Here is a 24,893-nt window from a genome sequence, read left to right on the forward strand (position 1 = left end):
TATGACTTTCATCAGTTCTTCAAAAACAATACAATTAACACAGTTTGTAGTGAATGATGCAAGTGCCATCCTCACTATTGTGACTGTGTTGTTGTTGAAGGATTAATATTAGCTATCTCTAGATTTTCTTCCTTTTTTCAAAAGTTTTCTTCTTATTTTTTCAATGCAGTGTTTTAATGTACATACGATGTTGTACTTATAACCAAGTTCTAAATACAGTAAGGTTCCAAATGTAATACTTTATCTGTTATTGGCTTGTAATTGGTGTTTCACCCTTAAACTTGTTAAAAGAATACTAAATTTCTATAAGAAAGCTAACTTCAAGAGGGAATGAGGACATCATTCATACTAGAAGTATGATTTTCTATAGTAGTAGTTACTATAGTGTCTATTAAAGCAATACTCTATATGAAAATGCCATGTGAAATTGGTTGACACCTTTATTTTGGTTTTTGAGTTAGGTAATAATAAAAACAAAACATTGGAAAGAATAACAAATTCATACTTTTTGTTATTATATTTACAGACATTCCCAACACTGGTGACTTAGTAATGACACAGATATTATTATAAAAGACACTGCATAGTAAAGATCTGACGAATTAAGGAAACATTGAAAATACTATTTCATTGAATAATCCAAGTCATTTCTACATAAGCAGTACTAATGCCTGCCTGATAATTTAATCTTTATCCTTGCATCTTCAAAAATACTCTGGCTTTTTTTGACATGGCATTTCAGTTCATTGATGAAAGTGATGGGTATTTGACAGTCACGATACATTTCAGTCTGCAATTCACTCTATTCTTAATGTCCTTCAACATAACATTTATACAGACTATATCATATACATTTGGGCTTATACGTGATAGTGTTGGTTCCATCACCATTTTCCACTGCTGTATCCAAATGACATTTCAATAGAACAGAAATAATATTCATCTGTTTCTTGAGCTTGTATTGAATATCAGACTGTAAGGTACCCATAACTTCTGAGAAACAGCCAAAAGTATCATTAACGTAAATATAAATTGCATATTCTACTACAGTCATAGATTTAGTATCATTCACTGTCAGGACATTAACCAATTTGAAAAACGTTGATCTACGTGGTTGCTTGACATATTGATATATTTCTGAAGGATAATTAAGCATCAGTTTTGAAATCTGTTTACAAATAATCTTCTGAAGGATAATTTCTTTGCCAATAAGTTCAACTTTCTTTTCACCCCAAGATGTTAACTGACAATTCAAATCACTCATAAACTAACATTTTTCTTTAGTGTCTTGGATTCGTAATTTGCTATCAGTTGCTTGACCCTGACCAATTATTACTGGGCTATAACATGAAGATAACTTCCTCTTAGATATGCTAATTTAATCATTTGTTTCCAAACTCAATTCAGTGAAAAGCAATTGTACTTGCTACTAAACAAATAAGTACATAGTATTGTCATTACTGTGTCAGCCTGTAATGACATTTGTAGTAGGCTGTTGTGAACAGGACATATGTTTTTGTGTGATGACATGCAGGGTGTTTCTATAAGTATCCCAAATTTCTTTGATTGTGAAGTACCACTTCTTTTAGTTCATCAGCTTTGCAGGAAAACTTGAGGGAACTTGCATAATCCTTTACTGCTGTAACAAATTGAACCACTTCATTGTAATTTAGTTTTTGTTTGTTTGTTTTTTTTTTTTTTTTCTCTCTCTCTCTCCAATTCCTGAAATTTTCATATATTGTTTGTTTGGAAAACTTGATTTGAATTTATTCTGTAGGCCAAATATGAGCCTGAGGGCTTTTGAGATTTTGCTTCTCGTTTGATCCTGAAATTCTTTTCTTCCAGTAACGCGAGTTGTTTCATTGTAATTGACTTCTTTCATACTATTTTTCTTTATTGTTGTTTTTCAATGTACCAATTTGTCCACACCTTTTACAGTTAATCTACTTTGGAATTGATTTAACATCCTGAACACAGCCTTCAATTTGGCATCTTCCATTTATGCATTTACATTGTAATGATGTCATAATGCTATAAGTCACTTATTTATCTGCTATGGAACTCTTTTTGGGTACTTTTAAAGCAGTTTTTGGATGAAAATGTAGCATTTAATTTCATTGCTTTTCAAAACAAAAATGGTGAAACTCAGCCACTTCTAGCTTTTGTTTTGTGAGATTACAGTTACGTGTATCAAATTCGTTAAAAGTAACTATTTTTAACATTTTCTAATGGACAAAAAAGCATTTTCAAATGCTTTTATCTAATTAAGCTTTGTTGTAAATTTAAGAGTCTTAAAGTTTGTAAGTCAGATGTATCCTTTGGACTTGGAATTGGTTTATCAGATGTATTCCTTGGACATAGATTTGTTCTTAATTTGCATAACATAATTTTTCGATTTTTTTTTTTTTTTGTTGGTTCTTTGTTTATCTTTTCTCAAACTTGACATCCTGCTCTGAAAGTTTTTTTTAGTGAATTATTAATAGGTTTTGCATATTTGGCTAAAGATTTACATCTCTGGGGATAGTAGAACTGAGTGTTTAGCTTGCCAGACTGAATCAATTTTCCTTTGTTTGCCTCTCATTGCTGCTACAAAAAAGAAAAAAAAAGTTCTACATTTAAGTCCATAGTTGCATTGTTACACTAACATTCAGTTCTCACTATTTTTGTTAAAAGATGGCAGTGTGTTGTGTTCAGTAGCTACATCCCCCATAGTATTAAATTAGGGACAGTAGAGTAGGTTGCCTTCGTTTAATTTTACCAAACTTTCAGTGAACAATCGTACAGATGTATGCTTGAATTAAATGCTTGACTATAGTTATATTATAAATTGTTTATCTTTTAGTTACATTAAATAAATTCTTTGTGTATAATATTAAGATAATATTTAATTTCTTAGGGAAAGTGATAGGAAAAAATGGGCGTATAATTCAAGAAATAGTTGATAAGTCGGGAATAGTAAGAGTGAAGATAGAGGGAGACAATGAAAACCAGGCTCCTCAGGAACAGGTAAAGTATTGCTTATTGTACAGTTTGATGTGTAATTAAAAACTTTTCCAGTAGATTTTCATCATCTCTCGAAATGTGTGCCTAATTTATAGTTTTTATGATTTATCATCTATAAGCAATTAAGTCACTAAGGGTTATATGTAGTAATTAGTTAATTGAAATTATAATTAAATCAGTGTGCATGTTATGACCTTTTACAGAATTATGTAAATTGAACTGCTTTATTATAAATATATACAAATCAACTTGACAATAATGTGTAGCTAATATATCAAATTTTAATGTTATACAAGATATACTTAATTTTTATAAGCAAATATTTAAATAAATCCTGTTTTTTCTAGGACAAAAACTGTGACGTGTTCTCTAGATCTTCCTCTCTTTCTTAATTTACTTACCACTTCTCCAAAGTACAGAATTTAACGTAAATTACTTGCTGTAATGTAAATATTACTAAAATAAAATCTATTTTTTGTAGCCTTTAACCTTCTTTTATTAGAGATGTAAACTAGAAATTCTGACCTGGTTGCTACACCCTACTTTCACATCTCTTTTGCAAGTAACTAAGTAAACTAAAACTATTTAGTGTACATGTATCATTTAAAACAAAATTTTTACTGGAAGCTAACAGAAAAAGGAAGAGCTTAAGAGTAATTATTTTTTTTCTTAAATTTTTATTTATTTTTACAGAAGTAATTAAAATGTAAAATTTGGTAGATTTAGATGTGATGAAAACTAAAATATTTTTCATGAGTTATACTCATGATCAGCTTGAGTGTTTATGTCATTCAATACAATAACATGAATTGCATGTTTGAGTGGTTTACACCATTTTTGGCAGTATTATTACTTAGCCCTTTTGTTTCGTCCTACTTGCAGTGAAAGTTCTTTATCAAAATGAAATTATTTGGTGAAATAGTTTTAAATTTGTCTTGAATGATCTCATGATCATGTAGTTTTTAAAAAATAAGACTTTTAATTTTTTGTCTACTATTTATAATACAACATTTCTTCATGTTATTTGCACTTTGAATAGTTTGTATGCAATGTGATTTTCATTTTGAGTATCAAAATCCTATTTATTATCTTGTAGTTTTCACATTTCATTTGCATAATTTTGAGAACCTCCTAAATGATAATTGGATGTTCTTAAAGTAAATGTTTATATTTTCCACTTTCTCTTTTATATCATTAATATAGATATCATAAACATGCTGTGCAAGCATGTCAACCTGGTTCTGGTCAGTAAATACTGTTACTAATGCTTGCATGTACAAATGACACCATCTTGTTTAGGCATTTCTAAAAGTCAAACCACATCACGTTGAATGCATATAATTCTAAAATTTTCAAATAAAAATTTATTAACACACATAATACACAATTAATTAAAATATAAACATAAAGCCTAAATGCAATCTAATTGTTTAGCAAACTAATACACAGAAGGCAATAAACACTTGCCAAGCACTAGGTACATCTCAAAAGAACAATGGACTAAGCTTCTTTTTGGTCATGTGCTACAAATACATACACTGGTAGAGGTTTCTTTGGGCCATTACTGAATAGTAGAAGTTTCTACTTTTTATTGGTTGTGAGCATGTCACTTAGCTTCAAACTGTCACCTTGTACCACAGCTTTGACTTTGCTAGTGGGTGTGGTTGACTTTAATTTGAACTTTAATTTTAGAAATTTTCCAGACCTGCTGAAAGATAGGTGGTACTTTAATTTAACCACCAATGTCAACAGTCTATTTTCACAGTATCGTGTATGATAGCTCGTAAAGTTTAGATTTGTAACCATGAGTGAATAATGTGACAACAGAATTACTGTTTTAAATTTTTTTTTTTATATAAAGAAATAAAAGTTAGATAATATGAAACTTAGTGTTAATGTACTTGGTAAGAGTAATTTCAGTGAAATACATTTATATTAAAATGGTTTTATTAAATTTTGAATGTAACTCAGTAACGTGCATAAGGGGTTTAAAAATGGCATCGGTGATACCCAGGGTGAAAGGTTAGACATCATTATTCAAAGGGCAATAAGACGATAAAATTAAGTAGAAATAAGTTGTTTAAACAGTTGTAGGTTTTGGTTTTAGTTTACAGTAATTCAGTGAAAAAAAAAAAGGTAAGTTTGATTTATTTTATATTTTTGATATCAGTCAAAGTGATGTAGTCCATATTAAATTAGGGTACAGAAAATAACAGGTAAAATATCAAAAGTGAATGGAAAATGTTTATTAAGTCATAAGGTAGTGTTTCTTGCAACCATAAAAACAATCTGCAAGACACACCATGCATATGAACAGGAATGATAGTTTAGTATTTTTCTACCTTCTGTAGTTTGGACTGTGGTAATCCAAACTATGATTTTTCTTCTTCCCCTTTGTTTTCTTTGTACTGAAAGTATAGAAACATTATTTGATGAAAAAAAATACAAACATTTAAGGACTTTTTCAAATTTTCTGCACTGATAGATCTTTGCAACATACAGTTCGTAACCTCATTTGGTGTAAATATAAGTCATTTTGTTCTTAAGTGATGCCAAGAGAAAATGACTTTCACAAACATATTTATTATGTTTATATATTGAATTTCAAGCAAAACTACTTGAGAGCTATCTGTGCTAGCCATCCATAGTTTTGAAGCAAGAGAAAGAAGGTAACTAATTGACAATATCCATTGTCAACTAACCTTGTCAGACTGAATAGTAGATTTTTACAATAATGAATGATTCTTATGGGCCTACAAGAGTAAAAACTTGGCAAACAGTTTGTCAATACAAAAATCATCAGATTTTCCTTTTAGTAATTTACAAAATAAAGGTCAACTCCACAGTGTATTTTTGAATACAAGCTTGGAATCTGTTAGGCAAGAGAGAAACTGAATAGAAATAGTCTATTGAACACAACGATGTATAAAAATACATGTTGTATATTATGTGCAAAGGTATTCAGCAAACATCACTGAAATTTAATGAAACATTTTGTACAAGCCTTCACAAAAAGTCACCTGAACTGAGTCTACTATCTTTTATTACAGCTTCACTTAAGAGTAAAAGTGGACATTTTTTATCATTTGGATTAAAAATGGCTGATTTGGAGCAGCAAAACCATAAGGTGAAAGGTTATGCAGATGCATAAGTATTGATTTGGCAAAGCAATCAAGATAAGGACTTTTCTAACTCAAGTTTTCAAAAGAATCATAGGGGTGGACAGTTATAATTAATTATTCAATGTCCATATTTCAGCATGTATTGACTAAATTTTGTAAGTTATTCCCATTAAAGATAGTTTAGCATCATGGTATATTAGCTAAACTCTTTTTGCATGAGCATCCTTTGCTGAGCATGTCACAAGGATTTTAAAGACTTAAATTAATAATTTAGTGAAACTGCTTTTTATTTGTTATATCAATAACCATAGCATAAAATCCTAATAATCCATATTTTAATTATAAAGAAGTTTCTAATTTTGAATTATATAAGGAAGTATTAAAAATAATCTTATATTTTCTCTATAGTGAGGAATGTGACACATTTTCTTTAGGAATTCCCTCTTTTATGTTTTATCCCACCCCCATATGTGTGTGTTTGTGCAAAGTGCATATATTTGTTTGCCTGTTATCGAACTAGCCCCATGTTGCTGAGCCAATTTCAACTAAACTTTGTGGGAGGACAGTTTGGAATAAGAGACATGTTAATTGGGGTTAACAAGTCCCCCACCAGCATTATTGCTGTTAATGAGCACATTGGTGTAAATTAAGTTCATTCCTAGATGGTGCCGTATCTTTATACTAAAACGAAACAAAAAATGTATTACACAACATTTACATACAGTGTGGGGGTGAGCACATGAACATGTATATTTCAGTTCACTAGCACTTTGAGGAATGCAATGAAAACAAATGACTTTTGCTGTTGCAGTAATATATAAACTTAGCTAAACTTTCTACTCCTACAGCCACCATAAGGATGATAGGAAGAGCTTTTTCTTTCTTTTTTTTTAATTATACTCATTGTTTTGACCCATGACCATTCAAATTAGGCCTGTAATGCACTTTTGTGGCCAGTAATCAATTAAATAATCACATGTAACACTGTGAAAAACAATATTTGAGTGTTGGAAGTGTGTCACAGAAAGCACACCAACTACCACTAACTTGGCTGTTACCTCCTCCTTCAAAGTTACTCTACATTGCACAATGTATACCATGTTTCAAGTATATACATAGTGAGTTGTTAAAGCTTTAAAAAATAAACAACACTTTTGGTAAGTAATAGTGAATATTGTAATATGTTAAATAATGTGAAAGTTAGGATATTTGTTTTACTTATCATAGCATCCACCTGGTGTTTTTACATTACTGGCCCAAGTAAAGTAAAAGTGCGCCAATTTGTATGAAATAAATTGAAGTGAACCCTTAAATTATATACATTATTAAATTTGGGATATTGAACCTTTTCAGTTGATGTATTTGACCCAGACCCAAAGTCTCGCAGATTAATTTACTCTAATCCTTTCTAAAAGAATTTTAATTTCAAGGTGGGTTGGTATAGATTCTGATTAGTATTGCTGGTGCATAAAGGTATAACTAAAAGTAAATGGGTAGGGTTTTGTATATGAATTTGTTCTAATCCTGCCTAAAAGAATTTCAAATGCCATAACCAATGAGGATTTCCTCTTATTTTTTTCTAAAATGACTACACATTGGAACTAACAATTGTATATTCTTTACTCTTATAGCCAAAATTTATAGTTAAAAGTTTTTTTTTATTTATATGGGACAGCTTTGTCTAAACAAATTGTCATATTACAAAATCACACATGGCAAAGTTGATGTTCTATCACAATTTATTTACAGTTTTCCTATATAACGTAATAAGTTTCTAACTTTACATTTTAGTTACTTTTACGTCAGTAGGCATTTATGTAAAGAAATTTAGTACTTTTATCGAAACATATGTTCCAAAGGTTTTGCACTGAAAGTTGTAAGAACAAATCAACCAAAAAATACTTAAACTTAATTTTTATAAGGACTTTAATGTCTAACAAGTTGTTTTTCAAAATTCAATTATGCAACAGATTAATTTGATAGTAAATCACAATTTAATGATGGCAGTAACAATGGACATTAGAGATGTGACTATTTTTGAACATTTTGTAATTGACATATTCCCTCTACAGCAAGTTAGATCGAACAGGGTAGTTTATTAGATAAATATTTATAATCTCTGAACATTTTATAAAAATTAATTACAGTAAAGAAAAAAAAAAGAAATTTAAAACAGCCAAATAAACAAAGGATAGGGTAACACAAGAATACAAGTATTCAGGCAGAAGTAATTGTAGTGAAGTTATGTTATTATTCAAAGTTGGGTTTCCATATATAATATGCTTTTCTTTTTTAACTAAAACGTCAATTTTGGATAATCTAGATAAAGTGACTTTGAAATTCATAATTTACAGACCTTTCTATAGATGTTAAACTTTATCTGGATTTCAGTGAGCAATAATCTTAACTTTGAGAAGAACTCTGGATGCTAATTTGGTTTCATTGTGATGGGCCATATTATTTAAAAATTATGTCTCTACTATCTATTTTTCTTCATTCTAAGCAATAATTTTCTCTTACATTAATTACTGAAAATTATATGAACAGGGACAGTTTTGTTAACATTGTTTGACGATTTCATCCATTCTACAAGGTGGTGGTTGTTGATATGCTTGTCAAAGCCTGTCTTAGCTTCTTATGCTATAGACTATTGTCTGTAGCTACCGTATTGAAATGTCCCATTATGAACAGGGACAGTTTTGTTAACATTGTTTGACGATTTCATTCATTCTACAAGGTGGTGGTTCTTGATATGCTCGTCAAAGCCTGTCTTAGCTTCTTATGCTATAGACTATTGTCTGTAGCTACCGTATTGAAATGTCCCATTACAATAACGTTTGTAACAAATCCTGGCTTGGAAATCCTAGAGCAATATCTTTGGATTTGGGACCTGAATTAAATCACCTGAGATTGAGAATATCTCTTTACACAATAGAAATTAGACTTATTGTGGAGGTTCTGTTTCAGTTAGATAAACTCATTTAATCTTTTGAAAGAAAAACCATGAAGTCGCTAAACTATTCCTCTGCATTCAGGATTATCAGGTTGGTTTGATATTAAATTGAAACATGAAGATAAGCTTATTATTGTTGAGTGAAACAGCCTTTTTTGCAACTACTGAAAATGGATACAAAGTATAATAGAATATGAAAGAAGTATCTTGTCGATGGAAAATATAATCAAATGTTTTACAAAGTGTGCAGAAGATCTAAATGTCTGATTTCTGTGAAATTACTGGTTTTTAACTATTTTATGATAATGAATGATTCTTATGGGCCTATAGGTGTAGTCTCTTACCAAATAGTTTCAGTACAAAATAATCAGTTTTTCCTTTTTTTAATTTACAAAATGAACTTTGAGGTAAACTCCACAGTTCATTTATTGTAAACAAACTTCAAATCCCATGTTAGGCAAGAGAGAATTTGAATAGAAATGGTCTATTGAACCCAACAATGTATAATAATACATAACCTGTGGTGAGCACTTCACTGTATAATAAACAAAACAGTTTGCAACAAATGGTTCATTATATTATGTAATTATATCAATATACATATCAATCTTGTGAAAATATTCTATATTGTTGTGTTTAATATAAAATGTTTCTCACATCTTTAAGAGCTCATGAATTAGCTTAAGTTTGTTAACAGTTAAAAATGATTTTTTAAACATGCATTTAACTTAAGATATATAATACTGAAACTTTACTGTATTAAAGATCAGGTGCTTTAAGAACAATGATCAGATATTGACAGTACCCCAAAAAGTATAGTTTTAAAACTATCAAAAAATTTGAGGGGGGGGATTATGGCTTTTATACATTTTTGTAAATCACACTACAAGAAAGCCCATTTTAATACAAGTAATTAGAAATAGATAAACTGATGGATTTAATTGAAGTTGGATCTCTGGCTTTTGTGTTTTCAATATAAATATTTGACTCTTATGAAAAGCATTCAGCATTGAATTAATTTACTGATTACCTTTTTTATTTTATTGATGAGAATTACTGAACATGAAGTTGCTATTGTAACAAATTTGTAAATATGTATTAACTCGTACAGAACTTTCTGAGATAGAAATATTGCTACTTACAAAAAAAACATGGGATCTAATATATTTTACTAAATGTTCCATTTTCTCTTTAATTTTTGGTTATTTTCTTAATTACATCTGTCATCATTGATTTAATGTAGCTCCGAGATTAACTAGTATTGACATTTTTATTTTCAAACAGCGCTTTAAGTGTAATCTACATGTTTAATGTACAAATTGTGATTTAAATGTCATAATATTAAGACGTAACGGTTGGTGGTGCTGGTTTGAAAGGAAGATGCAACACTTTCTTTGTATATTAAATTTCGAAATAAAATTTATTTAGCATGAAAGTTCAAACTGCACTTTTTGTTTTACTTTTTTTCAGGTTCCGTTTGTCTTTGTAGGAACTGTTGAGAGCATCACAAATGCTAAACTTCTTCTAGAATATCACTTAGCCCATTTGAGGGTAAGTTCTGTCTTGCTTTGTGTGCAAGTATGTGTGTACCTGTGTGGAGTACTTCTTTTATCGTTAACCTCAATTATAATTTTTTATATGAAAGTACTTATTTTGTAAAACCCAGCACTAGATTACATCATGCTGTATAGAAAGATTGTTTTTATCTATAAATTTGCTAAAAAGACAACTAGGAAACAAAAAAAAACTAAAAATTATTGTTCTGAAAGAATGGTCCGTAGCATAAACGTGTAGTTTCTCTGTATTGGCGAGTTTGAAACTGTAGACTGCAAATGATAAACTGGTGCACTGTATCTGTTTTTATCATGCTGTTTTTGCTTTTGTTAATCATACTTAATTTTTCCCAAACTGGTAAAATGAAAACAAAGTGAAACTGCAGCTAAGCAAACTAGAGCTGTGATGGTTCTGATAATGTTCTTAAAACATTAACTTGGTTATTTATTCAACATATAATTAACTGAAGGTCTACTGTAGACAGTAGGAATTCAAATTTAAATTAAGCAAATATACTGAATGTACTTTACCTAGTCATATAGTTTTGGCCATCAGAATATGTTCTATATGTAATATATGAATATGTAAGAAATTGGCCTGTGAATATGAAGTTTGGATCCATATCTTAACCATCACTTCCCAAATTTTTCTTGCATTTATGTTGCTTTTTTATAGTTAAGAATGTTATTATATTTGAATTTTTGTCAAACCTAATTAACACATTAATACATGAGGATGTCTTTGTGAATTTCTTTATAATACAGCCCAGCATGGCCAGGTTGTTAAGGTATTCGAGTCATACTCCAAGGGTTGCAGATTCGAACCTGCATCACACCAAACATGTTCGCCCTTTCAGTCATGGGGGCATTATAATGTAATGGTCAATCCCACTATTCATTAGTAAAAGAGTAGCTCAAGAATTGGCAGTGGGTAGTGATGACTAGCTGCCTTCCCTCTAGTCTTACACTGCTAAATTAGGGACAGCTAGTGCAGATAGCCCTCGAGTAGCTTTGAGGGAAATTCAAAACAAACCAATCGTTCATCATTCAAAAGTGGTTGAAGTATAATATATTTAAGGAAAATATAAACAAAAGTAATAAAAATAGCAGGTAACAAATATACTAATTTATGACACTTAACTTGTATCAAAGGGAGGAAGATATGCCAACCATTCAGGTATTTCGTAATTGTTATTATTTGTTGAGACAAGTGATAAAACTATACATTTGAAAACAAGAGAAAACATTACAAAGACTTTTGGCCAGCTCAACTGTGTTACTTCTTGCACCTCATTAGCTGCAAAATTTGAAGATTTTTAGGGTGTTTTTCTCTCTCTCTCTCTCTGTGTGTGTGTGTGTGTGTGTGTGTGTGTGTATCATATAAAATTACTAACAAATTGGCTGTTCTTGGCTTGAAAAGGAATGCTTGCTTTAACACTTCTTTACACACACACGTCATTAGCATTGGGTAATATTGGTCAGTTTCTAATGATATTTTTTATTTGCATTTTCAGTACTGAATACTCGAATAAGACAAGTATATTTTTATCTTTTTGGGCCTATTTCAAATTTAATGATTTTGCTGAGACATTTGCCTGAGTAAACTGTCAGGCCAAGTATTAGAATAATAAAAACTCTCCCCAGCAAGTGTATATAAATGTGTACTGAGTACTGAAACATTTAGTGTGACATACTTGGTATATAAATTTGATAATGAATGTCTAAACCAACAGTTTGCTAATATTAAGGGAAATGAATTGAAGTTCTTTTTGACTGTATAATTAGTGAATCAATTAAATTTAAATTCTAAAAATGGAAATTTATTACATCCAGGATGGCATTTGTTTGTTTTTTTATGTATATTTTGGAACAAAATTGTAAATTTGAAAAGAATTACATTCAAATTGTTTTTGATTTATAGGAGGTTGAAAAACTGAGGCAAGAAAAACTAGAAATTGACCAGCAGCTCAGGTCTCAGATGGGCAGCATTTTGAATTTTCCATTACCACGACGAGTTGGGCCCGAGAGGGGATATAATTCTGATGTGGACATTGGTAGAGGAAGAGGAGGACCACCACTAAGAGGTCGTGGAAGAGGAGGAGGACCAGGGCAGGGACCAGGTCGGAAATGGGCAGGAGATTCTCGTTACAACAATGGCACTGGTATTCATCCTGCAACTCTCATTGACAACATCTCTAATGACAAGAGAAGTGGCCCAACCACTAATCACAGTTCCCAAAGGGGGGGACCTGCAAGTGGCTATAGAGGAGAAGCAAGGGGAGGAAACAGAGGAAACACAAATAGAAAATAAGTTATCCTAAAGTGACTATTTGATTGACTTAAAATTTTGACCTGGCATTGACAACTTCAACAAAGAAAATAAAATTATAACTATTCAGCAGTTTTAGATTATTGCTGCTGTTATGTCTCGATCATTGAAATCCAACAAATTTTTTGTTTGGTTAATCCTGTTTCTTCTGCTTGTTCAATAGGTGTTGCATACCAAATTTTTTACTGTATGTAAAACAATTAAATAGTACATTTTGAGGTTTTATGAACTTCTCTAACTTAGTTAACTTAATTGAAAGGCTGAATTCATTGATGGTTATATCCAGAATTTGTTTTCCCACAAAGTATTGGGTTCAATTTAATTAATATTTAACTTGTGGTCTTGTTGTGAAGTGCAGTAATTCTTAAAATCTGAGAAAAAGGGAGTAACTTAGGTTTAGCAAATATATAATTCCCTTTATTTGAAATTCATCTTATTTAATTAAGCTACTTTCCTCTTGTGGGCAGCACACAGTTCTTATGATGGTCATGGTAACAGATAAGAAACTAGTTTACTAAGCTGCATCTTTTTAAATTTTCTGTATTTTATCGTAAGTATATGCAGTGACTGTCTAGACAAGACCTGAAAAAGAAAATCTCACTGGAATGAACCAGAGAGTTCCATGCTCTTAAAACATTGCAAATGGTTATTCACTGAGAACTTAGTTTTTGGAGAAGTCTTTGTACTGATACAGACAATGTGTGATTGAAGATCCTGACCTAAAGGTTTTTTGTCATTTTAGTCAGAAATATTAAGATTGTATAGATTACAGAACTTTGTTAGGCAGCTATTTTGTGTGGACAGATGGCTTAAAATCTAAACATATAAAGAATGGATGTCTTTTCAAAGGATGGGCAAAGCCATAATTATTGCTGCTAAAGAGAAAAGTTTAAAATCATGAAATGTTTGTAAAACCTATACTAAATTGCATTTCTTACACAAATGTGTGAAGATAAGTTTACCTGAAACTTAAGATCATTATGCTTGATATTTGATATACTTGTCACATATGTGACAAATACCATCTTTTTTCAATAAATGCATAGTTTGAGATCACAGCTTATCAATACCAGTTTCTGTGTCAAGAATTTTCTTTGACATTAAATGTAACAGAAGTTTATTGAATATGAGTTACCTGTTTAATGAAATAGAATTATGCATATTAATATATCTTGAAAATGTGAAATCAGAATTTATCTATTACAAAACAGTCACAAGTTATTTTATTACATGAGATATGATTTCTGCATGAATAATCTTTTTTGAACAGTGTGTATAAATGTGTTAGGAATTTCTGGAGTATTAGTCAACTTACATGTTGATGAGAAACTAATTTAATCTAATATTGTTTGATTTACAATTAATTCTCCATTTAAAGTTAACTGGAACTGATAATATAACCTTACTTAAACATCACTGTAGGCATGAGAATTGTTTTTAAAATCACACAAAAAACAGGTTGCAATATAAGAAGGGCTATTTGATTATTCAATATAAAATGTTTAGTGCTGTGATAAAGGCTGGTAACTTAAAGTATCTGGAAATGTGTATCTGTAAAAGTAACTCTTGAATTCAACATAAAGCTTTGCCAAAACTTGTATTGTAAAAGGTTTTAAAAGGCACAGAAGGTAATGTTTTTGTAACCTTAAAAAGTTTTCTAAGTTATTAGGCTTATGAGAAATTTTTGTCACTAACAACTAAAATTTTCAAGATCTTGAAATGTATTACTATGAACAATCTGTGTGGCTCACTAACCGTATTCTAAGTCTAGTATTTGTGTACCATCAATGTGCCTGCTGTTGGGTTTGTGTGCCATTTCAACCAACAAAGCTTTATCATGTCCAATATTGATGAAATCAATTGACTAACTTAATATGTAGTATCAAATTGATGGTACTTGTTCTATGAGAAATTTTTGACGTTTGTTAATTTAGCAATGACTTGTTATTCTGGAGATTGAGAACAATCCATTGCTTATTCCTGGTTGAGTGAGTCAAGCAGACAAGAAAGGGTCTTGTGACCAGTTTGGGCCACATCATTGTATCTTATGATTCTGAAGATTTTGATTATTTTTACATTCTCCCATGGCTTCTCATTTAGACACATGCAGTTCATTTTTTGTATCGAGAGGCAATGCTCCTCATGTTGTAATAAAGCTACCAAGTTTGGAAAATCTGCAGTTGGAGTCTTGCTTGTTTTTTTTAACAATGTCTGCTACTGGTGTAGACCCTTTCTACCCTGCTTGCTTCTCATTCACCCTTATTACTTTAAAAAACCAAAACAACATAAATTCCTGATTTTTAGGGTACTGTATTTATAATGGTTATTGGTAATAGCACAAGTAAATGTGTGAAGGAAACAGGGCCTGAAAGGGTTCATATCCAGGCCTTATCGAAGCTTGTTACATTTGTATTTCTTATAATTATTAAGAAAATGTGATCTGTAAATTTCAATCATGTTTGGAAAGCAAGCATATGTCAGAGTACAATTTTATGTTAATAACTGGTAAGAAATTTTATTACTTTGATTTGTATAAAAAAAACAATTATTATAATATTATTCATTGGCAGAATGTTGCATGTTGCAAGTATTCAAGTTTCAAGAATATTCATTATTAACAATATTACACAAGATTACATTCACTTGTACAAAGGTCTGGCATGGCCTGTTGGATAAGGTGCTTGAGTTGCAGGATCAAATCCTGTCATTGAACTTGTTTGCCTTTTCACCTTAAGAGCATTATAATTCCACTTTTTGTTGACAGGGTTGTTTATTGGGGTTGTACACTGTCTTTTTTTCTAATCTCTTTTCTAAACGAGCAATAGGTAGACAATGTAGTTTTGTGTGAAGTTCAGCAAAACAATCTTGTATATATTTTTATCACTGTAGAAAATTTTAAACTTTTCTGAATGCAGATGTTTTGAACAATGTGCTTTTAATACTAGATGATGCTGTTTGACACGTGTGGATTTTTCACATTGATTTGTAGAATCCTTATTTCAATTTAACATACCTAAAACAGGCAACAAATATAATACACCATGAGGAGTGTCTAAAGTAATGAAAGTAGAAAATGATCAGGTTTTAAAAACTAGTTTATAAATAACTTGTCATACAGTTGTACATTTTGTAGGAACTTTAATCATTTATGGAAAACAAAGCTATAACTCTTCATAATGTGGTTCCAGTATTATATAGTGAACAATAGTAAAGTAAACTCAGCAATATCAAAAGTATGGATACTGAACAATGGAACTAAAAAAACTAAACTATGTATATACAAGATTCTGAAACTGTTTACGTCTTAATTGCTGCTGTGTGTTGCAAGTTGGTTCTGGAGAAAATTATAAGCTTGTCTATTACACAGAATTGCTAGAAACTGGATCAAAATTGTTCAGAGATACATTAGTTTCCTCAGGCTCAATGTCGAAAATAGATTTACAAAACTATATACAATATTGAACTATTTATATTCCTCACTGGAAGGACTGAGAACAACTTAGTGATTGAAGTGTTGGACGAAAGATCTGGGATTTCTTGGCTCTCATCCACTATCATATAAAACTGATGTGCATTAGGACTCTTTGGGAGTTATAATAATGACTATCAGATCCCATTATTGGTGTGACAAGATTTGGCATTAGGGGGAGTTGACTAGCTGCCTTTTCTTTAGCTTATCACTTGACAGTTAAGGATTTCAGTGTAGATGACCCTCTTGTAGCTTTGGAAGAAATTTGCAATGAAATGAACCTCTTTAAAGAATTTTTTAGAATATATTGGGCACAAAAAATATGGAATGTTGTGCCTGCATAGCTTTCAATGGTAAATAATAATTTGCAAAGTAAGGTCAGTGATCAACAAAAAAAAAATAATCCTGTTGAGAGTAATTTAAGTATTTAATAACCAGAAACTAGAAGGTGTTTATCCTGAAGCATAGAATGGACATAAATTTATATTTGAATCTAATGATCTACTTGGTTTGAAACTTTTTTCCTTTTTTTTGCAAAGCATTTTCATGAGTGACTTTTTTTGTAAAAATTAATATTGTTATTCTAATAATTAAAATTTTTGCTAATTTAATTTGCAAGAGAAGCAAAAAGGTATTTTTTAAAATACTCTAAAATTTAGACTTTGTTGCATATCTATATAAATTGGAATTACAATGGTTTTTGTGATATAACAACTGCACACGTCGTGTATACAATAAGAATTTTATAGTTATTCAACAGTGTTTTTAAGACACTTTCTTGACATTTAGGTTTACATTCACTTTTCATCACAACTATGAAACAGGGCCTGGCATGGTCCTGTGGCTAGGAGGCTCAACTCGTAATGTGAGGGTTGTAGGTATTAATCCCTGCACACCAAACATGCTTGCTCTTTCAGCCATGGGGGCATTACAATGTGATTGTTAATCTAACTGTTTGGTGGTGAACGTTGATAGCGGGTGGTGATGATTAGCTGCCTACCCACCAGTCTTAAACTGCTAACTTAGATATGGCTAGTGCAGATAGCTCTTGTGTGTCTGCTCAAAATTCAAAACGAACAAATTTTAAAGTACTGTAGGTTTTAGTTTCATAAATTTTTTAACTTGTGATTGCACTTTTCTCATTTTAATGGGCATCGGGTGATTCATATTTACGAGTATTGGGAGATTTAGCTGACATACCTCATAGTTGACATGATCAGCTTATGAATCAAATTTTTCTCTAGATTAAATATCCTGTAAAGTAAAACAAATTAAACTTAAAATATAATTTCTTATTAGCTAAATTGGTGTAATTCATCAGAATGAAAGAATATGCTAATGGTTTAATAGCTATAAGCAGTCCTTATCATCATCAGTAAGTGTTATGTTTGTGTGTATGTCTGAAATGAATAATAAGTGAAAAACATAAATTACACAGAATTATGGGGTTGGTATAGAGTAAAAAAAATATTCTTGAACAGTAAATGCCAAGGATGTCACTTCCACATAACAATGTACTTTAGTGGGGTACCCTCAATGTACAATAAAAATTTCATAATAAAAGGAATTTTCTTTTTATATAATAAGTATTAAGGATATTTCCACATAAGTCAACCTTATGGGGTAATTTAAGATACAATAAATATTACAAAAGTAATATAACATCTTTAGTTTAGAAGTGTTTATGTGCAACAAATAGTAAAAATACTGTATGACTGCATACTGTAACCACAAACTAATGTTTGCTTAGCTTAATAGTTTTTAATAATTATGCAGAATTTTATCTTAAACTTATAACTTTTTGCTGGTATTTCGTACTTCTAACTACATAATACAAGTATTCTTATGTGACACAGTGGTCTGAGATAAATTGAGAAACAATCTTATTCGGACATGATGGTTCACATATTATCAACTTCAAAATTTTTTTTATCTAGTACTATAAGGTAAGGTTATTATTTTTACTTTCTAAAACAGACCCAAGAACATATAAATTACTCACTTTGTGGTATCTGTAATTGAATAACTATCATGATGGAGTTTTTTACAAAGGCAGACTGCATTTGAAAGCTGTAAATCAATTCATATTCTTGCTCTTTTTAACCAAACCTCGTCAAATTTTTTTGAGTACGTTAAAAGTAAACTCATTTTTGACATTGTAGCATGACACTCCATAGGTATATTCCAGAATTAAATTACATTGTTTGAGAGTTTAGGTTGATTTTCAATCAGTTGTTACAATGCATGGGAATTTCAAATATAATTGAAGAGGTGGTTTTTAGTATCATTGCATCTAATGGATATCTCTTTCTTAACCCTCATATTATATATATGTTCGGAACCCAGGTATGTTTGTTATTTCAAATATATTAGAAGAGACTCTAATTTGTAAAACGTTTTTTCTCCATATAGTTTGTACTCTCTCTGTTAAGAGTTCATAAATTGAAAAATATATTGGATTGCATTATAACATTATGGGAACCAATGTTAGGAGTAATAGACCTGAAATGTCATTAGAGTGTGAAATAAAAAGTAATGTTATTACACCTTCCCCACAATACAAATAATTTTTCACTTTAGACCAGTTCAACTTTGTGAATGTTTTCGAGATAGTAAAGGAGATAATGGCCTACTAGAAATGATTTTTTTTGGCTATTGTCTGAAAGGTGATTCCATGTTTTTATTCTTAAGTTTTTATATTGTTTTAAACTTTGAAAAATGATTTGCTTTGCATCTTAATTCTGTTTTTGTTGCCTGTTATTTTTCTCTTTCATAACTGTTGGTTTTCATTATTCCATGTAATACATTTTACTGTTGAATTTTAGTGATGGTGTATTGTATTCAGGGTCATGCCAAGAAACTCTTAATGATGGCAGAGTGTTGGACCTTCCTCCACACCAAAGTGGACATTGTTGTGTGACAGATGTAGATGAATCTTTATTAGAGAGCCATGAAGTATCTAGTATTGCAAGCATTGACAGAGGTGAGAAGATAAAAAACAATTTATGCATTCTTGATGATGAGAAACCCATTTGAAATAAAAATGTATATCTGAATGGCTGGTGTGGGTATTAACACTTTTATTGATAAGGGGAGAACAACATTACCTAGGAAGGTCCAAATGTGTTAACACCCATACCAACAGTTCTGAGACAGAAATTATACATTGACTTTTCATGTTTTTTAATTTGATATTCTATGTTTAGCACTTCTTTTTTAAAGGTGAGAATTTTTTGATATTACAGAAATTGAATTGTTTTTCCCAGAAGTCTGTTTGCTTCCATAATTGGTTAGTATTTAGAATAAGAAATATTTTGTTTGATAATAGATGTTTTATTATCAAATAGTGCTTTCTTCACTGGTGGGATTTTCTACATTTATATTGCTTATTCAGAGCTAGAGTCAATGGCATAAGTAAGCTCCTATGGCCCTCATAATTGTGTGGGAAGGGGTTAATAGGTGACTAAAGAGTGTGACAAACTGACAGAATTGCAGAGAAGAGGAATAAATGTAGGATTCCAATAACTTTTTATTCAGGGGTGCATAATTTGTACTTTTGTCACTGGTAATGGTATATTTCAAAATAAAATTGGGTTTGATGCTGTACAACTTTGCAGTTGTGTTTAGCACTGGCTTGGTGATATATTGGATAACAAGTACCATGATTAGCCTGTTACCACTGTTTCATGCTGTGTTAGTCCTTCGTACCCAAGCTGGATCAGTGACTGAATATGAGTAAATATGATTTGTATTCCATTTATTATTTGTGGATGCTGAAGATAAAGGAAACTTTATGATAACAATGATGTGAATACTTCTTGACAGATGTAATCTCTACTGCATATTAAAGGTAGTAATAAAAAATTCTGTTTGTAGAAGTATTTGTGTTTGAAAATGCATTTGATTGTAATGGCTAATATAAAGAACTTTGTAGATGCAATGACACAATTACAGTATTTATTGAATATATTAGTATGTTATATACTTTAAAACTTAGTTCTGGTAATCTTTCTATCCACCTGTTTATTTTTATGTACATTGCTTAACAATTTTACACTGTCTAAAAATAATTGTGGACACTGGGCTGTTTCATGTGATGTTATCCATACATTTTCATACTTTAGCAAGTGAAACGTGATCAAACAAAAATAAATTAACTTTTCCTCTCCCATTTTATTCACTTGATAAAATATTGAAATTTTGTGAAAAATATACTGCTGCAGATGTACATTAAAGATTTTAACATTTTTTTTGTATGAAGATTGTCAGAAGAAGAGTAAATTTATATGAAAACTTGTTGTATAGTTGAATAAATGTACCAATGATTCATTTTTAACTTCTTTAAAGTATTATATATTTTTAAAGTTAATTGCTGTATTTCTGAAACTTTTTTTTTAGAAAGTGTATCATCCATTGAAGGGTTCCAGCAGCAAAGAAGGCAGTGCAGAAGAGTTAGCAAATATCCAGAAGGTGGCCCACTTTACAGTGAACAGCCCTACCATGTAGAATATAGATGTTCAGAACCTTCAGGTGTTGGAAGAGACAGGGAAAGAGAAAACACAAATAAGCTCTTTGCTCCTCGAAATGCTAGGAGAGAGGACAACAGCAAAACAAATGGTGAAGTTAATAACAAGCTTTCAACAGGATTAGTCAATGGATATTCTATCCAACAGAAACAGCAAAGAAAGTCTCATCAGGCTTATCACAGACCAGAAAAATCAACTGAAACAAGATGTCTAAATCTACAGATAATAAAATGATCAATGGAACAACTTAGGAAGTTTCTGGCTTAAGTTATTCTATTGGACCAAAGTGGTCTAAATCTACAGTTAAAGAAATGGTCAGTGGAACAACTTAAAATGTTTCTGATTGAGTTATTTAGCTAGTTTTGCTGCTGAAATCAGTGTAATGAAAATATCATTGTTTTCCCCAAGATAAACAGTTGATACAGCTATTATTATATCACGTGGTTTCAACAAGTGCTTGCCATTCTGTCATAGATCGGTTGTAATTTTTTCCACAAAACATGTGCAAAACCAAAGGAAAAATCCAAAAATTGTTACACAAAACAAAATGTTGACCAAAGCAATATGCAAAGTTTGTTTTGAAAGTTACAATTGCTCAATTAAGCTGGATGCACCTTTCTATATGGTAATTCACAAAAATTTGTTTTAACATAGATATTATGTAATTCTGATAGATTGATTATTTTCATCTTGACACTAAAAAACACAGTATTCTAAATAGATGGATGACTGTTTTTGAAATCATTATTCATTATTTAATGTTTCATTTTACATTAAAACAGATATGGAGTCACTTGATTGGCTGTATTGTGGATTGAAACTTCATTTATATTTTAAACTTAAAAGGGCAGTGTGTGAGAGTACACACAAAAAAAAAGCAGTTGGAAGAAAAAACGTTCAGTGTCAAAGTGATAATAGAAGGTAGACTTCATAGTAACAGAATATTAAAACAAACAGAAAATGATATATGAATGTTGCTTATGTGTGAGTTTTACTTTTTTGCAGATTTTTTTTCTGTGGTGGATATAAAGCTAAAAGCTGTGGTTGATTTTAAAAGACCACTTTTCTATAGCTTCAGTGTCTTTCATATGTCATTGATAAAATGTCACATTATTACTATTAGTATATTGGAAAACCTTTGAAACTAATAAATTTTTATACTTTACAAATGGGTTCTGACATGTAGCCAACCTGATAAGACACAGGAGGAAGTACATACCTAATAATCCTCAGTTCTGGTGTCTGTAATATCTTTGGAAGCAATAAAAATTGTGATAATTCTGATGTTGTTTTATCAAACATGCTGTTTTAGTCTATGTTATAATACTTTTATGGTGACTTTTTTTTAAATTTTACTTCTAAATAATAAAGAACTCTGAAAAATTGTAAAAATTAGTTATTTCAGTTCTTCGGGTTCAGATGGTGTAACAAGTAAAGGAGTAATTTTGTTTTTTTTTTATAAAATACTTCTTTAACGAACAAACAGGTTGGTTTTGATCATTTCTCTTTTCGTCTTTGTCAGAATTCTGATTCAGTAAAAATGAGGAGATTTGGAGTCAGAGATGTTTAAGAAACATTCCAGCATTTAAAAGAAATAAACTGCTACATCTATTGTAATATATTCTATAGCTGAGATTGCAAATTTGTGCACAAAACATTTTGTGACCAGCAGCTCGAATTTATGTGGCAAAATGTTCTATTTATGCAGAACTTACCTATGTAAAAATAATTCCCAATAATAATTGATGTTAAACAATTAATGCAACTACACCAAGAAAGAACACTATTAGACAAATAAACTGTCTGGTTAGCAGGTACCACTTGCTCAGCAACAAGAAATAAATTAAGTCCAAAGCTAAAAAAATCTATTAATTAAAACTAATTTAGCATTGACTTTACCTACAAGTATACCTAGGCCACTGTCACATTCCACAGAATAATATATCGCTAGTGCAGTTTCATGTCCTGAATCTGAAAAGTGCTTTCTCTATATGGTGTTTTGGAGAAGAAAGTGGCTCACACATGTGGAAACTCACCATTAAATATGTATCCATATAAGAAAATTACTACCCTTCTTGCAAGTAATCAGCGTGGCTCGGCGTCAAAGCTGGTGTGTTTGTTGTGAAAGGCTCGAACCAGACCCATGTTTTTCATTATGTAAATGTGTTTGTAGTTACTGATCATTCAGTCATTGGTAAATTATGCAGAAAATGCCTCGTCTGCATTATCGGATTAAAATTGTGTTCATATGTGATAAACTCTAAAGCGATATATTGTTTCTTATTTGTGTGTGTGTGTTATATTAAGTTACCATTTCTAACGTTACTATCTGTTAATTAATTGCTCTTTTTGGTTGGTATAGCTTTTGGATATTGCTATCTGGTTGCTTTACTTGTAGTATCTGATCGGGCCATTTAGAAATTGTGTAGTATAATGCCCTATTTAGGAATAACATACCAAATACTGTTCACAATATAGATAATTATTGAAACTATAGAAATTTAAAGCTTAGCTTTAAAAATCAGATCCGATACTGATTCTCTGCGTTATCTTCTGTAACGCTCTCAAAACCCTCTCATTTATCTTTCTTTACAGTACAATAACGCATTTTAAGTTTTATTTGAAAACTCAAAAGGTGTTAAGTTTCGAAGGTAAACAAAAACTGCCCGAACTTGCATCTTGTGTAATATATTATATCAGTGCCACTTCCTTTCTGTGTAGATTCCTGTACGTGGTGAGGAGATCTCCCAGAAAAGGTTCTGTTCTTTCAATTTACCTCCTCTGGGATCTAAACACCCACCCACGTGTTTGCCGTGCGTGGTGACCCGTGAAGGAGAGGAGAGGATCCTGATGGTTGAGGGGTCTAGCCCTAACCAGTTTGGCTTTGAATTTCTGTAGACGGGCGGCCTTGGGGTGTCCTTCCTTGTGTCAATCGGCTGATCCACTTGGACTAGGGTCAACCAAGTACCAGTGTTGGATGTTATCAACAAGTGTTGTTGACATTGTATCTGATGCTGTTGTTTGGGTATAGTGTTCACGAAACCCTGGTGTTGCTGCAGTGCCCTTGTTTGACATTGTCGTGCATACTCTTGTAGGGCTTCATGGTGGATGGGGTAAGTGGGCACTGAAATATTACTTTTTTTTATTATGGATCCTCTAAATAAAAACTTAAATAAAATTGTGAAAGAAACAGTTCATAGGTAAACGACCATATATTGAAGATTCTGAGCAGCAATCTTCAACATCTGTAACACCTGTTGTACCTCTTTTTCTTATACTACATTCTCCTTTAGACAAACTTTTAGGGCAAATGTCTCCCTTTTTCATTCACAAGGGACTAGAGGGACTGGCTGACTCTCCAAAGTCAGTAAAGAACGTTTGATTTGGTGACATATTGGTGGAAACATCCACATCTCAACACACTGAACTCCTCTTGCATTCAAAGGAGATTGGGGATATACCTATTGAGGTTACACCTCATGCTACCTTGGATTCATCACGAGGAGTTATTGTTGAGAGATTCTCGCTGGTTTCTCCACCCAAGGAGTTTCTGCAGTGAGGCGTAACTCTACTCGCAAAAATGGAATTACGATGCTGACCAATGCCCTCATTCTGACATTTACATCACCACGTCCATCTGCCACCATCAAGGCATGTTATCTTAATTGCAGGGTATGGCTATACATTCCAAACTCTCTCAGATGTTTCCAGTGTCAGCGGTTCGTTTACTCGAAGACGTCATGTCGTGGTTCCTTAACGTATGCTCGTTGTGGTGGCAAGGACCACGATGCCTATGAGTGTGAAACAGACCCTCATTGTGTCAATTGCAATGGTTCTCACCCATTATACTTTCTCGTTCTTGCCCTAAGTGTTGAGAGTAAATGAGGTTCAGCAATTGAAAACGATTCATAACATTATTTACTCTGAGGTTTAAAAGT

The 24,893-nt window shown here is 31.3% G+C and overlaps 1 protein-coding gene across 4 annotated transcripts in view; it reads left to right on the plus strand.

Annotated features, from left to right (window-relative positions):
* LOC143256615 (fragile X messenger ribonucleoprotein 1 homolog A-like) overlaps positions 1 to 22,239 on the plus strand; it is a 49,826-nt gene extending 27,587 nt beyond the window's left edge. For all 4 annotated transcript variants that reach the window (XM_076514039.1, XM_076514040.1, XM_076514038.1 and 1 more), the window contains 5 exons: positions 2,897 to 3,006; positions 10,549 to 10,629; positions 12,553 to 12,793; positions 19,275 to 19,412; positions 20,828 to 22,239. In XM_076514039.1, coding sequence (XP_076370154.1) covers positions 2,897 to 3,006; positions 10,549 to 10,629; positions 12,553 to 12,793; positions 19,275 to 19,412; positions 20,828 to 21,189 — 932 coding nt within the window. In that variant the 3' untranslated portion in view covers positions 21,190 to 22,239. The remainder of the gene's footprint in view (positions 1 to 2,896; positions 3,007 to 10,548; positions 10,630 to 12,552; positions 12,794 to 19,274; positions 19,413 to 20,827) is intronic.
* The last annotated feature ends 2,654 nt before the right edge of the window (positions 22,240 to 24,893 follow it).

This window comes from Tachypleus tridentatus, chromosome 7 (assembly GCF_004210375.1).
Source record: "Tachypleus tridentatus isolate NWPU-2018 chromosome 7, ASM421037v1, whole genome shotgun sequence".
In the NCBI taxonomy this organism is placed as follows: domain Eukaryota; kingdom Metazoa; phylum Arthropoda; class Merostomata; order Xiphosura; family Limulidae; genus Tachypleus; species Tachypleus tridentatus.